The sequence below is a fragment of the Cucurbita pepo genome, chromosome 17 (assembly GCF_057944985.1).
Source record: "Cucurbita pepo subsp. pepo isolate OVF chromosome 17, ASM5794498v1, whole genome shotgun sequence".
Taxonomy (NCBI): Eukaryota; Viridiplantae; Streptophyta; class Magnoliopsida; order Cucurbitales; family Cucurbitaceae; genus Cucurbita; species Cucurbita pepo.
Window position 1 is genome coordinate 648,862 of NC_141814.1, and position 18,524 is coordinate 667,385.

The window sequence follows — 18,524 nt, forward strand, 5'->3', positions numbered from 1 at the left end:
GATAGGGTCCTGTGCTCTACAATCCTATTGTGCGTGTGTTGTTAAAGAGTTTTTTTTTTGTAAGTGACTTAGCGAAATTCACATTCGAGCACAATAATGACAATATAATAATTTGAATTCCAAACAAGAAACATTTCAAGATACGATTAAATTTAGGGGCCGAAAGAATACCTGGAAAATATGGTTGGATGGCTTCTTTTAAGGAATGGCGATATCACCAAGCACTTCTTCAACTAAAGAATCAAGAATTTGAGATTCGAGTTCGACTCCGATTGTGAAAGCGTCAACTTCAAAGTCCAACCATCTTCCATGCCAGCAACTCATGTCGTTGTCAACTAATTCATCCACCATGCAATCCCCCATTCCGCTCCACTCTGAAATCTCCTTCCAAATCTCTTTGCCTAACTGTTCCTTTCTTCCCAATACTCCCAATCCTTTTCCCCACATTTTATACCCTCCGCCTACGTACTGTCTACATCTCAAGTCCAAACATTCACAAACGCAATCAAATAATGCCTTCCGTCTAACCCTTTGCTCCGATCCTTTGTTTTGATTCTCTAATATATTGAATAGATAAGGGTTTATGACTTCATGGGAGCGTCCCAATACATAATCGTTGAACATCAACTCCACATCACAGAGTATGTCCTTTATGTATTCTAGTTCCCACACGGTACGTCCTGTAGTACATTTCGAGATTGATGAACTGAACTTACTTGTTGGAGCTTCGTTGGTTAAGGATGATGCAGAATCAAGCAACTCTGTATCGGGTTCAATAACATCTTGGCCTTGGATTGATGAACAAAACTTGTTTCCTGTTAAATTGAAAGACAGTTTAGTCATGTCATATGCATTGCGCAACAAGGAGTAATTTCTGCTTAGTACGACAAAATCATCTACCTTCTCTGCTGTTACTATCTGATGAGTCACAGCTTTCAGATGAAAACGAATGTTCAAGAATCGAGACGGGACTCAGATGTCGAACTTTGAGCAACATCTCAGCATCAGCATCAATACTATTACTGCTACATTCTTCAATCCTATGAACTAACTGAAAAAACGATGTTGGGAATACACATATGTTCTCAATCATGTAAAGGACATTTTAAGTAAGACCCATCGAAGCACTAAAATGGACAATGCAGGTAATACAACATGTTGTGATGCAGAAAAAAAAAAAATGCAGAAAAATGCATGAAAAATTCAAAAAGTTGAGGGCAAAGTTCACATACCGGGAATTCTTGCTTTAATCCTTGTAACGAAGAATCAGTAGAAGAATAATCAAAACTATATAGACCAGATTGCTTGCTGCAAACCGAACTTTGCTGGATCGTCTCATTCAACTTTGTGGACAACATATCGAGCGTATCAAGAGAGGGTGAAAGATGATCAGAAGTCGATAAACAAGAACTCTCAGATCCTCTAGTGATAGATTCGATGCTAGGGGAGGAGGACTCAACCTTATCAATTAGTTCTCTTAACTTCTGCTCTAAAAGTGCACTCAAGGCATTTTCTCCAATTATATTGCACTCTATTGAGGATGACTTCAAACTGTCTGATCCATGCGGCCCTCTAAGTTTTGATTCAATGTGACCATAGGTATCAGATCCAGGCACCTTCCTTGTAAGTGGGGCAGTAAATGTAAAAGAAACAATGTCTGTCCCCTTTTTTCTGCAATCTTGAGCCAAACTACTAGAAGAACTGTCGGCAATATTGTTTGAATTTGAATGAATTGACATCTGGATTTTGTCAGTTAACATATCATCCCTGGCTTGTTTCTTATCAAAGCGTTGATCCCTATCGATTGACCGTTTCTTCCTAGGAAGATTTTTTGCATTAGAATGCAAGTCTACCTTTTCCCTGTCGGAGATTTCCAAGCCTGTCTTTCTGGCACCAGCTTTTGAACCGACGACAACTCTTCCTGCATTTCTTCGATGTCTAAAAGAAAGATTTTCACTAAGTAATTTCTTTCCCTCAGTGTTGGAAATTGGTTTCTTTGATGGTAATTTTACCCTGTCAACATGGCAGTTTTGTCTCTGGTTATTCTGCTTGAGAGGATGGTTATTAGAAGCATTGCAGACAGAGGATTGTACGTGCAGATTTTTCTGAGAGCTTGTCTGTGTCTTTAAGGGCTGGCTTGACTTCCCCCCCTCATTCTGTTGTTTCTGGCCAGTAAAATTTCTATGGCTATGGGTATTCACATTTTCTCTTCTTTGTACATTAACTTTTGCTTGTATTGCAAGTGATATGGATTTTCCTTTGTTCTTGGAGGAACTATATTCCACATCAGGTAAAACCTTGAATGATGATGAATCTTGAGATCCATCCCAGCTTTTGTTCATAGACTGTCCCTTCAAAAGCCTGGAGGCATTTGATTCCAAAGGCTTTCTAGAAGTTTCAAGAAACCTGGCTGATTTATGAGAGGACTCTGCTTTCTCTTTTAATTCTTTGGCCTTCAAGCTAACTGAAGAGGACCTAACTAGAGGAATTTTTTGTGATATATCTATTTTTTCTTTTGGAGCTTGCAACTTCAAGGGTGCTGCTGAAGAAGATCCAATCGATGAAATTTTACTTTTGGTAGTAGCTGGAGGTACAGAATCTATTATTCTTGCAGCAGCTTCCATTATGTGAGCAGCATTCTTAGTCGGAATGAAAGCAGGACTCTTAATAGGGGACAGAAGCTTATGGTGAGTAATTGGAATTGATTTGGCTGATTTAGGAGGAAGAATTTCTGTTTGGAACTTTTCTATCGGCCTGCTAAGAATCTTCTGAGGCTTTGTTTCTGAAGGTTTCCTAGACGGAGCAGCTGCACGGTCATCAACCTGATCAAGCAAATTACCAGAGAACATGATTGGGCAGTCATGACGGTAATTGAAACTTCCCCTCTCGCTGGGAGCTTCTTGAAGAGATTGAGTATCAAATGATGGGGTAAAGTAGGTATCTGAAAAATGGGATGACGGTAAGGAATCCAATCCCATAAGCCTAGCAACTACCCCAGGGACCTTAACTCCGCATCCTTCATCCTCCGTCACAGATGAAGAACAACTATAATCACTGCTTCCTTTAATACTTCGCCCTGTTCCACATTCATCCAAACCTATCTGGAAATATTTACAAGAATCAATCATAAATCCAGACAGATGGAAAAGAAATCGATGTACAAATGTTGTTCCACTCACCAGATGAGCCTGTGTCAAGGGCGAGTTTCCAGCACTTCTATTCCCTTGTTTAGAACGCTCTGTGGAGAGAAGCAAAAATGTAGTTCAAAGACAACATAATACATACAACAGTGTGATAACACAAGCACGAGATGAAAAGGCTTCCTGCATAATTTACAGTTGAAAAAATGATATCGTACCTTGTACATCCGGTTTGCTGGAGAACAATCTCTTTCGAGATTTAGCAGTCCAATCAAACAAGTGGAAAAATCCACCACCATAACTTCCTCCATTTTTCGAACCGTCTTTCTCAACTCCCATTTTCTTTTATGAAAACAGAGGTCAATTCAGCACATTTGGGGAAAAGAAACTAGATAGGGCATAGTATACACGGTTCAGTCCACCGATCCATCTGCATTTACAAGCAGTTTATTTCTCAATGATTTAGCAGATGAAAATTTGCAATTTAGTCCATCAACTGTCAAAATTGAACTGAATCGAGAATTTCATTAGGCTAAGCTTTTCAAATAATCCACGAACAAATGGACGAAAACAAAGTCAAAGATGAGACAAATCGGGAGTTTAAGGTGCCTCGTTTTTCTTGATATATGGTTGTTATGATGGAATATAAAGCATCGATTGATGCAGACGTAATGATAAGTGTAACATCTCAACTTAACCACAATATGCACTAATTCTAAATCCGAAATTGACGGAACTGACATAGACTTCGTCTCACTACAGTTTTCAAAGGAATTAAAGCGTTCGTAAAACTAAAATGAAAACGAAGGAACGCAGAGAACGAATAGAAAGCCACCGACAGAACTCAAGGTAAAGTAAACAACAAAACGAGAGACTTGTCGAATAAGCCTTCTAAATTCGGTTTCCTGTTTACAAAATTAACCTACGATAGAGCGGAATCGAAGAAATCAAACAATGAGATCCTAGAATCCAAAAATTAATCAAGAAGATTTCGAAGCCAAACCTAAAAATAAAGTGCAAGATCAGCGAAGCATTGCGCTCATCTTCTGGCTGATATCTCTTTCTTTCTCCTAGAAATGCTTGTTGTCTATTGCATTCGTCGATGTATACGCAATGATAACATCTCATCTAAACCACAAACTCTCAGATTCTCAATCCTATTTGATGGAACTAACATCGATCGATCATTTTAAACTTCCTATACCTACAACTTCCAAAGAAACTAAACAGTCCAAACAGTTTAAACACAAAAGAAGGAACGCAGAGAACAAACAGGAAGTTAACATCGATTCAACAAACTCAAGGTAAACAACGAACAAGTGAATCAATCGACTAAACCTTCTAGTTTCCTAATTTTATTCACAGACTTACACCAAAATAGAGCAGAATTACATAAATCAAACAATGAGAATCTACAGTCCAAACAGTTTAAATAGAAAAGTAGGAACGCAGACAACAAACAGGAAGTTAACATCGATTCAACAAACTCAAGGTAAACAACGAACAAGTGAATCAATCGACTAAACCTTCTAGTTTCTTAATTTTGTTCACAGACTTACACCAAAATAGAGCAGAATTACATAAATCAAACAATGAGAATCTACAGTCCAAAAATTAAACAAGAAGATTTCAGAACCAAACCTTAGAAAGAAATCGTGAAATCAGTAAACCGTTGCGCTCTTCTTCAAGCTGTACCGTTTTCTTTCTCCTAGAAATGCACCTCAATCGATTACGATCACAGAGATTTCGTAAAAGGATAAAATGGAGACTAATCGGCCACAGTCTCGAGAGCGAGAGATGGAGAGAGAGAGAGAGAGAGAGAGAGAGAGAGAGAATTGGCTATGGCTCTCTTAATTGTTACTACAGACTCACAGAGGAAGTGGGTCTGCGAAGTAATGAGTTTGGATAAAATGAGAACGTTATTATTTGTTTTTGTTTTTTTTTTCTTGAAGGAATTTCAAAAACTAAATTTATTTTTAAAAAAAAAATATAAATTCAAAAGTTTTTATTTATTTATTTATTTTTAAAGAATCGAAAGAGTTTTGTAACGTCTGTTTAGACCGTAGAGAGAGAGATTACAGATTTCAAATTCAAAACGCTGGAATCCATTCATTGGTGATCAATGGCAATGATAAAATCACCGCCTCAACCGGATAACGGTCGCTACGATTAGTGACGTGGCAGTTCGTGAATGCTTTAGTGTCTAAGCCCAACCCCAAAATAGCTACGTGTCACATGAAGAACTAGAAAGCACACAAATTTTCGTGCCTCAAAGTGAAAACAAATACTTTTCTCTGCTTTAGCATCCCTTACTTTTGCTTGGCATCGCAAAATGCGAAAGTAAATCGATATTATTGTACAAATAAATTAAAAAAGAAAAATTCATATAAAATCTTAGATTTCACTTTCTAAATAATGATTAATTTTAACATAAAGCCAAACTTAATTAATTTAAATTATTTTATTAAATAATATAATTAATAAACTAATAACAAAAATTGCTTTAAAAAATTGTAAAAGGGAAAAAGATAAATATTGAGATTCCTGACCCCACGAATTCATTTAAATTTTCTAATTAAAAATTATTACATTTAAAAAAAATAAATAACTAATTATAATTTTTGTTGGTCCATCTATTCTTTATACCAACTAACCTTTTAGTAGGTAAGCCGTTATCAAATAACAAATATCATCCGTAAGGCCAAACGTCAGTTTTCATTGAAAACAATTTCAGCCCAAATATTTTTCGCAATATAGATACTTATATATATATATATATCTATATATATATATATATATATATATATTTTTTTTTTAATATTTTCTATGTTTATCTTTCGAATTAATATTTAATTGATATTGTTAGATCTAACACACTCTCCAATGATATATATTGTCTTTGAGTATAAGCTCTCATGCTTGAGCTCCCCCAAAATACCTCACGAAAGAGTATTCTTTGATTATAATCTCTTTTGATTATAAATTTTCCAATAGAGAGTATTCTTTGATTATAAATTCATGATTATTCCCTAAATTAACCGATGTGGGACTTTGTCCAACACCTCCCCTTGAACTGATTATAAATTTTCCAATAGAGAGAGTATTCTTTGATTATAAATTCATGATTATTCCCTAAATTAACCGATGTGGGACTTTGTCCAACACCTCCCCTTGAACAAAGTACGTCTCCCCTTAATCGAGGCTCGACTTCTTTGGAGTCTTAGTCATTGTTGACTGCCTTCGAAAAGGCTTGACTTCTTTTTCTTTTGGAGTCTTTTATTCGAGGATTTACTAATCTATTGACACGACTAAGTGAGTCTAAGTTCAGGGCCTCCCCTTTTAATCCTTTGGAGTCTTAGTCATTGCTGACTGCCTTCGAAAAGGCTTAACTTCTTTTTCTTTTGGAGTCTTTTATTCGAGGATTTACCAATCTATTGACACGACTAAGTTTAAGGCCTCCCCTTTTAATCCTCGACTCCTTTGGAGTCTAAGTTCAGGGCCTCCCCTTTTAATCCTCGACTCCTTTGGAGTCTAAGTTCAGGGCCTCCCCTTTTAATCCTCGACTCCTTTGGGGTCTTAGTCATTGCTGACTGCCTCCTTGACTCCTTTTTCTTTTGTTGTCATTTATTTGACATTTGAGGATTTACCAATCTATTGGCACAACTAAGTTTATGACATGACTCTAATACCATGTTAGATGAACACGACTCTCCACAATGGTATGAAATTGTCCACTTTAAGCATAAGCTCTCGTGGTTTTGTTTTGGACTTCCCAAAAGACCCGTATCAATGAAGAGAGCATGATGAGACTTTCATCATCCAACCAATATAAACTAATGTTGGTCAGCTAAATTAGTATTTAATTGATAAGTTTATTATTTAAAAAAAAAATGATTAATGCTTATGAGTAAGACAAAGCTTGGATGGCATTATTGGAATTAATTTTGTAAATAAATGAAGAGTATATGCAGACAATAATAGAGGCTAAAGTTCTATCTGTTGCTAAGGTCGTGTTTAGATCCTCCTTTTTAGCCTCAGATTTTTGCATTTAAATAACTTGGAGGCTTCACTACACAATGGGACAATGGGTCACGGATTTCTCTTGACCATATTATAATATAAATATTTACGACTTTATTAGCATCGGTTCGAAATAGCTCAATATTTAAGTCTGTAAAGTTGAAAGTTTTAAATTGTTAACCTAATTATGACTAAATTAATTTTTTTTTTTTGAACTAATTTACACGAGAATAAGAAATTAAGAAGGAAAGAAAGTAAATAAATTTTGAAATAAATTGATGAAATATCAACGACGAAGAAGGTCACCACACTTGATTTTTACCCACCGAATCCCACTCCTAATCGACGCCTTGAATTTGCTTTCTACAGCGTAAGCCTTATACTTCGCTATCCTTTTTTGCCTTTTCACCTCCGATTCATCGGAGCCGCCTTTGGAAAACGTCGAACCACCGTGTAAATGGCTGTGTCTATTTCCCGCCGCCGTCTGGGCGGCCGGAAACTGCTGTTGATTCTCAGTGTCTATATACGTATCTGACCGACACGGTGATTTTAACTGACCTCCTCTCTCTCTGTTCCCTCTGGCTGCCATTGGAAGCTCGCGAGAGAAGGAAAATCAAATTGAGGTTATTTGAAAATTGGTTTTTTGATAAGGGAAACCCTTCAAATTCGGCTAACATTTTGGGCACTCTTAACGATTTGGTCATAATAAAATCACAGAAATTATAGGGCCAAGTTTTAACTAATAAAAGCTTAATTCAGTACCTAAAAATATCCTTATATATATATTCATTTTGGGCTTAAGCCCAACAACTTTCTTTTAAAATAATAACCTTCCAATTTGAGATTAACTTTTACTTACCTTAAATACAAGATTAACTGTGGGGGTAAAATGTATCCAAATGTCATTTTATGATATGTTTTATTTGTCACATCTTTATTATTATAGTTTGGTTAATTTTGATCTTATTATAATTTTTAATTTAAATATTGAATTAAAAAATGAAGATATTTTTTTTAACGGGAAAAAAAACGTAGGAAGTGATGGACAGGGCCCTTCACTTATGGATGTTGAATGACTGCTCATGAATAGTGTTTTCAAGCGCACTATGTGAACAGTACCAACATTTACCTTATGACAACAAATATCTATATTTATATTTTATTTTCTTAAAAAAAAAAAAAAAAACTCGAAGTAGAAACACGATAGCATATTGCGCTTTAAAAAAACGAAATTTTTTGTTCCCATCTTTATTAGGTTAGGCTCGTAGAGAATGCGAACTTATAAACTCATGTTTTGAGACCCGATTTTAAAACGATTTTAAAACATGCTTATTAGGGAGAGGTTTTCACACCCTCGTAAGAAATGCTCATGCCAGTAGGACGTGTTACATATAGCCATCAACTTTATGAATTTAACATCTTAGAATCAACTGCTAGCATACTATGGTGTTTGACTCATATACAGCTCAAACTAACTATTAGTAGATATTGTCTGTTTTGATCCATTACGTATTATTGTCAGCTTCACGATTTTAAAACATGTCTTTTAGATATTGTCTGTTTTGACCTGTTACGTATATCCAGCTGGGATGGACAGGTAAGTGGTGAGAAAATTTGTATTCCTTAAACCAAACACTTTCTCCCTCCCAATTTTCCATTTGACACAATTCTTCAACGAAGAAAATTGCTCAAATATATTAAAAAAAAAAAAGAAGAAAAAAAGAAAAGGAAAACATTTCTCAACTTAACAGAAGATCCTTGAGGATGGCGCGAGACTGAGGTGGAGATCAACGCCATTTTCACCATTCACTTCACCACCACCACCACCACCAGCAGACGGCGGAGCACCACCAGATCTGGACCAGATGACGGTGGCGGAGGGCGGCGGCGTGGAAGTGAAAAAACGAGGGTGTTTATTGGGATCGAAACGGAGTTGTTTGGCGAGCTGGCGCTCGCGCTTGTGGGCGTTCTGGTGGCCGCCGAGAGCTTGAGAATTGGCGAACTCACGGCCACAGAATTGGCACTCGAATCGCTTATCGTCCTTGTTGAGGTTCGCGCATGGCGCACCCATGGTGGCTTGATCACTAGCCGTCACTGAAAAACCAAACAGCTTCATCTCACTTAATTTGTAGCGATCAAATATTGTGAAATGGTTTCTTTTCATTGGTGGACCATGTATTTATAGACACATACAACAACTTGGACCCCTTCAATCCTCGTGTGCCTCTTTTAATTGTTTCTCCAATAAAATATTAATTAAATAAATGCCTCCAAAAAATTACATTTTTATTATATTTTAATTTAAAGTATGACTCACTAAATTAAACATTAGTCCACCAAAATGTCAAAGTTTGGACTAAATAAATTAAAATGTTACAATTATTAATAAGTAATTATTTCTTGTCTTCAAGTAATAATATTAATAATAATTATAAATAATTAATCCTAAATATTTGTGCAATACAGCAAGAATATCAATAAATTATGAGAGACTTTTATTTATTTATTTTAAATATAGAGACAATGAATTATATAGACTCCCAAATAGTGGATTGTGAGATCTTACGTCGATTGAAGAGGGGAACGAAACATTCCTTCTATGGGTGTGAGAGTTTCTCCTTAGTAGACGCGCTTTCAAATCTTGGGAGGAATTCTGAAAGGGAAATCTCAAAGAGAACAATATCTACTAGCCGTGAGCTTGGGCTAGGCTCTTACAAATGGTATCAAAGCTAGACACCAAGCAGTGTGCCACGAGGACATTGAGCTCCCAAGAAAAGTGGATTGTGAGATCTTACATCGGTTGGAGAGAGAAACAAAATATTTCAAAAAAGACGGAGAATATAATATTTTATTGGAAAAAAAAATAAAGACGTAAGGTGTAATTTGATTGGTTGCATAGGTACTTGGAGTAAGAAAGCCAAAATTCCATTTAGTATTTTAGAGGATGTCCTTTCAAGGCAAGCAACATCAATTTATAAAATCACACACTTTAATTTATCATGTGTTGTCCAATGGTTTCGTGTTCTATTTTGAGAGGGGTCTCCCCATACCAAAACTTTTACTTACTAAATTATTTCCATCATCATCTTCTTATAGCTTCTACGTCTTTACTCATATTTCAACCATATCCATTTCTCCAATTACCTGCATCCTACTTTTTTTTATTTATTATTTATTATTTATTATTTATTTATAAAATAATAATAATAAATCATTAAAATGGAGCCTCATAAATACTCATTTTTAATTTAAGAAAAATTAATATAAAAAGTGTTTTTTCTTAAATTCAACAATTATGTAAGTAAATGATCGACTCTTAATTTTGAAGAAAGAAATATATGTCTTAGCTATGGGTCTGAGCAAAATAATGTCGACCACAAACATATAAAAGAATGTGGATAGGAATTTCAAATATATCAACTAAGTAACAATAATTTAGATGTAATAATTTTAGGGTATGCATCATAATAAAATGTGAAAGGAGGAGGAAAGTGGAAGGGTTAAATCAAAACGACAACGGACTAAAAGGAAAGCGATTGTCGGCTAGGCCGAGAGGTGGTTGGGCGATGGCATTGGCAATTGAAATGCGAGGGGCAAAGGCAAAGGCTTTGAGGTTTGGATGCCCCCGCCCCCTCCCCCTCCCCCTCCCCTCGTACGCGCCTCGACCACGACCTTGTCTCCCGCACCGCGATTTCACTGTATGCTCTCTAATTTCAATTCATTCATTCCCTTCTTCTCTTGTTTTTGTGGAATTTGGTACAACTTCAACCAAACACCCACCTTTTCTTATGTGTTCTCTATACAAACCACATGCACATCTTATCTCCCTTCTCTCTCTATCTTTCTCTCTCTTAGTCGTGCGTCCGGATTTTCACACGTTCTGGAAAACTCAAGCCTCATATACATTTTTTGCCCGACTCGTGACCTTTTCGGGCCTTAGGTGAGGTTTGTTTTCACCAACCGAACATTGCTTGTACCGAATCCAAACTTGTTCGACCACATACGTCGCTTCCACGTGCATGTTCAATCGTTTGTGACGCAATAACGTCGCATCTCATTGTCATCTCGATTCCCAATGGCATGACTCATGCATCGTGATGTTGTCCTATGTCTTGGGACACATCACCTATCTTGGCTTGCTCAGACACATCATTTTGGAATTGACCCATGTGTCTCATTTGGACATTTCGAACATCCATTTATCTGAATTTTCTCAAAAATTAAAGTCGGTCGACCCTCGTCTCGTCATTGAGTGGAGGAATGTTTAGAAACTTCTTATTGAAATAAAACTATCCAAACAACAAAAATTTCTACCGTCCACTATTGAATGTTTATTTGTTTGAATAAAAAAAGAAGTTTCACTTATCTTGAGGAAATTTTCTATCTATGGTAAAGCTCTCGGAACTTTCCTTTGAGTTTTCTCAAAATGTCTCGTACCAATGAAGATAGTATTCTTCGCTTATAAACCTATGATCTTCCGCCGTGAAATCAACTCCTGCTTCAGATCACTTTCTAAGACTAAATGAAATTCCTAATTTAGCCCCAGATTCGGAGATTCGTCTTTCTTTCTATTAGCTCTGACTTAAGCTAGCTAACGGTTCGCTTCCAGCGAAAGATTGTCTTAGTGGTTAGCCTCAAACAAGAGATGCGTCAGTCTTTCCTGATAAGGAAGTTCTTGGAAAAGATAATCAGATCCCAACACCCCCGGTAATCACTTCAAAAAGCAAGGACAGCCAGTCAGATTCTTTTTCTTTCTCAGATACTGGAAGACCGCTAGCAAGTCTTGATATTCTAATACTGGGCCCGAAAAGCCCGAAAACTGCCTGATCTTCTATCTTTTTATGCGCCCAATGTGGAAGCTCCCTCTCAATAATCTTCAACACCTTCTTCATTCCTCACCCTATTCGGGCAGGTCCCTCTTCCGCTCTTCGTTCATCTCTCTTATTTAAGCACGTTCATGCGATCGATGTTGTAAACCGAAGTTTGAACGTGGAAAGGAAGGTGGGTAATGATTACCACATGTAATGTTGGAAAGCAAAAATGAGGGGAAAGCTTTGAAATTGGAAGTTTTGGTGGAACATGGGTTCTGTTTTGGAGCAATATTGGTGGAAAATGCTTCATTTTTGTATATAGTAACCCCCATAAAATAAGGGAATTTAGTGCCAATAATCCAACCAGCCACTTTGTCTTGGAGCTTTGTGTTGTTGAAGCCCTTAAACACGACAAAACAAAACATGTCACACATTTCATATCCTTCTAACAAGACCATAGGATTAAGGATGCTTTTAAAGTTGTATGGTTTTAATTTTGTTCTTCAGATAAGGTTGAGAGAGAAAGAGAAGTTGAGTGGAATTGTGCATATGAGAGAGAGAGAGAAATTGAGTGGAATTGTGCATATGAAGCGGGTATTGTCCTATTTAAGCTTTTACTTTCCTGTTTTCCCCTCGAGATTTCTAAAAAGCTATCACTAGTAACATGTTTTCACACTCTTGTAAAGAATGTTTCGTTCCCTCTTCAACCAATGTGAGATCTCAAAATCCAAACTCTCTAAAGCTCAGCGTTCTTGCTAGCACTCGTTTCCCTCTCAATCGATATGAGATCTTTTCTCTCTAATTGATGTGAGATCTGAGTGGAACCGAGAGGGAGAGAGAGAGAGTACGAGTTGGGAGGTGAAAATGATGTGTTTTTTTATTGAAGAAGAAAAAGATATTCATTCAAACTTTGCTAAAATATGGGCTTTATCACTATCACAATCACATCTTTATTGGTTCTTACCTAAGCAATACAAAGGTAGTTGTATTTGTTGATAACATATTGAATTATTGGTTAAATAAGTCTCCAAATTTTTTATTTTTATTTTTATTTTTATTTTTATTTTTATTTTTATGAAATCTCAAACACATACTTATCATTTCTTTTTCAAAAAAAAAAAAAATAAATAATAACTAATTTATTAAATACAAAATGGTCTAATAAAATATTAGACTATCAATTTTTTATTTTAAATTTATGAATCTTAAAAAAAATAAAAATTCAGGGATTTAATATACATATTTTAATTAGAATTTTTTTTGGGACTAAAATTATATGAAAATTAAATTAATTGTGCCTCCCAAATCTAAAAATTAATTAATTAACATAGAAATAGATTGGCAACACAAACACATCAATAAGAAAAAAATGGTCCACTAATTTTATTACCATTAAAAGTGATTCACTATTATGCCCAAAGCCAAAGCCCCATGGCCCCTTCCCCTTTCCTTTACCAATTGTTTATTTCTTAGATGGCAAAGTCAAACACTCTCATTCATTCACTTTTATATTTGAATGGATATCTTGTAATACCAAATTTCTCTCCATAAAAAACACTTTTGGGTTGGCCAAATTAAAGGAAATAATAATTAATTTTCAAATTTCTGGACGGAGTTTGGTAGGGACGTCATACGATCAGACTTGAAATTTTTTATCCATTCGTTGTAAAAAATAGAACTTTTTCCCCGTTTTTTTGGTATGAAAATTCGATTTTGCAAAAAAGTTTATAATTGATGACAACATAAAAATTTAGAATTAAGCAAATATAATGTTATTAATTGTATAATTTGTCAAAAATTTTTTTATTAATTATGTAAACATTTTTTTAAATATTGAGAGATGTATAGTTTTCTTTTTTAAATGATGCGGTAGTTTTTCACCTTAATTATTTGATATTTGACATATATTTATTAATTATATATTTAAATTATTATTGAATCCTGTTTAATAATTATTAAAACTTGGCATCCAGAAGGATTCAATGAACTATTAGAAATTAATAAATGTTTTTTTTTTTTTTTTTTTTTTTTTTTGTAATAATCTTTTCTAGAAAATGATTGTGTAATATATAAAAACGTCCAAATGAGTGGATGTCGTGTAGCCAATAATAAAGGATTTTCAAGTTTCAATTTCCCTATCTCTCCATCTATTTCTATTTTAATTATCTTATAAATTCTCAATTTTTCCAAACTTAAAATTTAAATTATTTAAACGAAAAATGTTCATTATACCATCGTCTCCGCCTAGACAGAGAATAGGTGAGAAAGTGGGAAACATTTTTTTTCCGGTTAAATAAATGAAGCCAAGGACGGATTATATTCTGTTTCCCGTCTCCGCCCTATTTAATATAAATATATTTTAAACATAAATAAAAAAAATATATTAATAATAATAATAAATATTTTCAACACCTAGTATAAGATAAGATTTTGAAGTAGGCCTAGAGGGTTAAAAAGAACCGATGGCCGAATAACAACCCACTAAACAGTGGGCCAGCCGTATGCTATGGGCCTGCATCTCGAATCGTGTGGGCCCATGTATCTCTGGACACAAAACGTTAACTCAGCGTCTCATTTGGGGGTCATTATTTGAAAGTGAAAATTGGCTGAACAGTAAATTATAATTACTATTATTATTTGGAAGTTAAACAGTAAATTATAATTACTATTATTATTTGGAAGTTAAACAGTAAATTTTAAGCACCTAAAAGAAAAATTCTCTAGAGATGCTTCCAAAACTACGTAGAATGTTGAAGTAAAAGAACATGAAACACCAACCGTTTTCATAAATTTAATAAAACAAACCAAAAAGGATAGATTAATAATAAAAATACTATATTCACTCGATAACTCAAAACAAATACCAACTCCGAAGCAATTGCCAATAATAAAACAACAATGACGAATGACCTAATATGGTGAAGAAAAAAAAAAAAATATAACAGACTCGAGATGCCAAAATGAGAAGTAAAACAAAAGAACACCCAGCAGCTACCAGAGACCCATATCCCAACTAAGTACAAATCAAATGTGCTTATGGTGCAACCATAATACTGCTCAGTTGGGCACATCATTATTACACGGTACAACAATGCAGATGTTTTGTGAACACTGATGCTACTACAACGTCATCTCGCCAAAACGACCTACCTTTTGCCCGTTGATTGTCTTGGCTGTCGTCGTTGAATCTGACCCCCCCCCCCCCCCCCCCCCCTTAAGCATCTCCTTGAACACAACGTAAACTGGACGAGACCAGACTGGACTAAAAACTCGATTTTAAGATGCCCAGATTGGACCCACATTGAACCCAATCGACCCCGACATCTAAGTTTGTGAGCCAACACATGTGTACGACGACTATCCTTTCATTACCAAAAGCCCTGCAAAAGTTGAGGTCAAATTGAAGTCGTCATTTCCACCTTCAGAAATTGATGCAAGTAATATGAAAATGATGGAAACCATACCATAAACTTCAAGCATTCAACTAAAGTTGAATCCACCAGAAGGAACTGGAAGCGCGTTTCCACCGAAGCGGAAGCCAGGTTGAGCCTCACCATCAGTAGCGGCCAAGGCCTCATCCTCTTCCTCCAACCAATATGTCTCGAGAATTTTGACAGCCTTTTCATAGATCTCATGGTTGTCATGACTCTGGAGATTTTCAATCTTTTCTAAACCCTCGGCATCGTCGATCATCTGTGCATATAGATTAACGTCTCCACTGGCACCCAAATTCTTTTCGGCTTCTCCGACCTTCAAAATGTTCTCTAACCCTTCTAAACAAACCGTAACAATCCTAGGATCTGGGCATACAAGAAGATCACATAATGGTTTGATGCACCCTTCAGTGACAAGGTACCTATACAGCAAGAAAGGAGGCATGGTCAATCAAAGAAGAAAACTCGAAGGTCAGGGAGAAAGAAGCTTGTAGTTCTAAAATGACTTACTTAATTTGATCATGAGCACCACCAGATGTTGCATTTGAAATTGCCCATGCAGCCTCTTTTTTTATGTCAAACTCAGCAGTTTGAAGCAAATTCACTAGCGGAGGTATTAACCCAGCATCAATGACAGCCTGCATTATGAACGACACAAATCTTAGGATTAACTTTTAAGTTGGCACGAGTAATCCATAACCAAGCGGTAGAGACTTCAGTAATTGACAAATCCTATGTATCAGCCCAAACCCACCGCTAGCAGATATTGACCGCTTTGGCACGTTACGTTTCACCGTCAGCCTCACAGTTTTAAAAGTGTCTACTAGGGAGAGGTTTCCACACCCTAATAAGGAATATTTTGTTCCCCTTTTCAACCGATGTGGGATCTCACATCCTATGTTCAATTAGCACAGTTGCTGTTGCTGAATAAAAAAAATAAAAAATTCGTCTCCTACCTGGATTTGTTCCTTGTTTCCAGCAGTAATGTTAGATATTGTCCAGCAAGCCTCTTTCTTGATGCTCTTTTTATGATTGTGAGTCATTAAGCTCAGAAGGCATGGAAGCGCACCATCACTAATGATACACTGATAAGAGAAACAATAAAACAAATGACGAAATCACATACAAATAAATAATCATAAACAAGGCCACGATCATTAGAGTGAGATAAAAATGACTCAAAATTTGCATTCTTGAAACGACTTAAAAATTGCAATAAGGGGTATAGAATCCTAATTCATACCTGAGTTTGAAGGTCATCTCCGGTCACGATATTCCCAACTGTCCGAAGAGCAGGAATGAGAACTGATGGTGAAGGATGTCTGAAGAAACACACAAATTTCCAAGGTAAGAAAAAATGAAAAGGGAGCATTTGTTAGACAGGTTAAACTCATATATACAAGATATAAGCTTACAATAGGAGCTGTACAAGTCGCCCGCACACCCCTGCCTCAATCACGGCTTGGATTTTATCGTTCGTGCCATCAGAAAGATAAGAGAGAGCCCAGCAGGCATCTGTCAGTACTTCTTCGTCATTCGAGTGAACTAAGCGCTCAAGTGCAGGAAGAGCTGGCTTTACCTGTAAAAGAAACATTTAAATGTTAAACATAAGCAAGAGAAAATTTCTAAATCTCAAAATTTAACCATAATTACAAAACGTAACCTGGTCAAATGGAGGCTGTGGCTTGCCCCGGCAAAAGTTCGAAAGTGTCCAAGTAGCATTTCGCAACATGGAAAGCTTAGCATGCTCATTCAGCTGCGAGAGAAGTGGAACCAAAGCTCCATGGCGGAGGACAAGATCACGGCAGGTAGGTGAATCTCCAGCAACATTGCCCAAAGCCCACACAGCCTACAAAATCATAAACCATGGCATTCAAGTTTCGAATTTCATCCAAAGCCAGCACACATATCATATAAAGGAACAAAAAGCTTGACTAAATTCTAAAATATACCTGCTCTCGAACATCATCACTAGGAGACGCGAGTAACTTAACAAAAATGGGAACTGCACCATGATCAATAACCACCTTTGTGTGCTCCGAGGTTCCAGACGCTATGTTCGTGAGAGCCCAAGCAGCTTCAAACTTCAAGCAACACATATATCCAAGTCAGTACAAAAAGAACAACTAATGTAAATTCAACCCAATAGTACAGTTCAAGAATGTGAACTAAAACCTGAAGTTGAGGGAAATCCTCCCTCACAAGAAATTCTACAAAACGAGGAACAACTCCAGATTGAATCACTTCCTCAATGGGAGGGCTTCGTTCTGCAATCGACAATACAGTAATCAAAACAAGTTAAAATTTCACAGCAAAAGAAGACAAACAGTAAACAAACAGATTATACAACATAATGCACAAAAAAGTACCAATCGAAAGTAATTTCCGAAACTGAGTTGTTGCCTCCAGCTGAAGATTACTATTATCAGACCAGACCCCCGCAACCATAGACGGAAGGCTCTCTAACTGCAATCAAAGTAAAACTCAACTCTTCATAACCACAGCCGTAGGCCAAAAACCCCTAAATCGTAAAACCCCCAACATCCAAATCGATAACCCCTTAAAAAACGTTCACAAGATTCAAAGATCAGGTGCCAAAACCTCCAGAAAAAATCCATAGATCCGAGATCATTAAAAACAACACAATCGAAAGAATAAACAAGCACATAGAGATTGAAATCGAAGCAATCGAATGCGACAATACCTTCTTCTCGACAGTGGAAGTGTGGACAGCAGAAGGAAACTGCTGTGCTTGAAGGCCTTCCCTACGCTTCTTCTGAAGGCTCTCTTCGCGTTTACTCTTCCTGATCTCCACCATATTATCTTCTCGCCGGCGACGGCCCTCTTCAGCATCGACAGAGACCTTATAACGGTTCCGACGAACCTCGGTTCTTGCAGTCGGTCTCAACGACATGGCTTCTTCTTCGACTAACTTCGGCTTGTTTCAAGGGCTCGATTCAAAAACCCTAGCAGAAATGGCAATTGCTGAAAGAAAATTCAAAAATGGTCGGGATCGCCGGAATGGAGAAAAACCCTAATTATGGTCGCGACGACAATAATTGAATATCCTAGAACCCAACCTTGGTTTGTTTTCAAAGTACAGGCGCTGTGGAATGGTT

At 36.4% G+C, this 18,524-nt stretch overlaps 3 protein-coding genes across 3 annotated transcripts; all 3 read right to left on the reverse strand.

The window, feature by feature from the left end:
* Window positions 1-83: 83 nt before the first annotated feature.
* LOC111778592 (uncharacterized) lies at window positions 84-5,024 on the reverse strand. The gene is made up of 6 exons (XM_023658507.2): window positions 4,782-5,024; window positions 3,359-3,570; window positions 3,180-3,238; window positions 1,233-3,101; window positions 901-1,051; window positions 84-815 (listed from the first exon to the last, which is right to left on the reverse strand). Exons 2-6 carry the CDS (start codon window positions 3,477-3,479, stop codon window positions 199-201), a joined length of 2,817 nt encoding a protein of 938 aa, XP_023514275.2. The 5' UTR covers window positions 3,480-3,570; window positions 4,782-5,024; the 3' UTR covers window positions 84-198.
* Window positions 5,025-8,752: 3,728 nt separating this feature from the next.
* On the reverse strand, window positions 8,753-9,320 carry LOC111778699 (zinc finger protein 5-like). Its single transcript, XM_023658672.2, has one exon. The coding sequence runs from the start codon at window positions 9,274-9,276 to the stop codon at window positions 8,905-8,907; it is 372 nt and encodes a 123-aa protein (XP_023514440.2). The 5' UTR covers window positions 9,277-9,320; the 3' UTR covers window positions 8,753-8,904.
* A 5,465-nt stretch (window positions 9,321-14,785) lies between these two features.
* Window positions 14,786-18,522, reverse strand: LOC111778907 (importin subunit alpha-1). The gene is made up of 11 exons (XM_023658910.2): window positions 18,110-18,522; window positions 17,775-17,871; window positions 17,581-17,672; window positions 17,358-17,489; window positions 17,069-17,254; window positions 16,821-16,984; window positions 16,649-16,727; window positions 16,362-16,490; window positions 15,916-16,043; window positions 15,436-15,827; window positions 14,786-15,351 (listed from the first exon to the last, which is right to left on the reverse strand). Exons 1-10 carry the CDS (start codon window positions 18,317-18,319, stop codon window positions 15,452-15,454), a joined length of 1,593 nt encoding a protein of 530 aa, XP_023514678.1. The 5' UTR covers window positions 18,320-18,522; the 3' UTR covers window positions 14,786-15,351; window positions 15,436-15,451.
* Between the last annotated feature and the right edge of the window lie 2 nt (window positions 18,523-18,524).

Coding starts and splice junctions, on each gene's coding strand:
- LOC111778592 (XM_023658507.2), bottom strand. CDS start 3,479: ATGGGAGTTGAGAAAGACGGTTCGAAAAATGGAGGAAGTTATGGTGGT. Junction 3,239..3,358: donor CAGCAAACCGGATGTACAAG/GTACGATATCAT, acceptor TTCTCTCCACAG/AGCGTTCTAAACAAGGGAAT. Junction 3,102..3,179: donor CCTTGACACAGGCTCATCTG/GTGAGTGGAACA, acceptor AAATATTTCCAG/ATAGGTTTGGATGAATGTGG.
- LOC111778699 (XM_023658672.2), bottom strand. CDS start 9,276: ATGAAGCTGTTTGGTTTTTCAGTGACGGCTAGTGATCAAGCCACCATG.
- LOC111778907 (XM_023658910.2), bottom strand. CDS start 18,319: ATGTCGTTGAGACCGACTGCAAGAACCGAGGTTCGTCGGAACCGTTAT. Junction 16,985..17,068: donor CACAGCCTCCATTTGACCAG/GTTACGTTTTGT, acceptor TTTCTTTTACAG/GTAAAGCCAGCTCTTCCTGC. Junction 16,491..16,648: donor GAGATGACCTTCAAACTCAG/GTATGAATTAGG, acceptor TTCTCTTATCAG/TGTATCATTAGTGATGGTGC.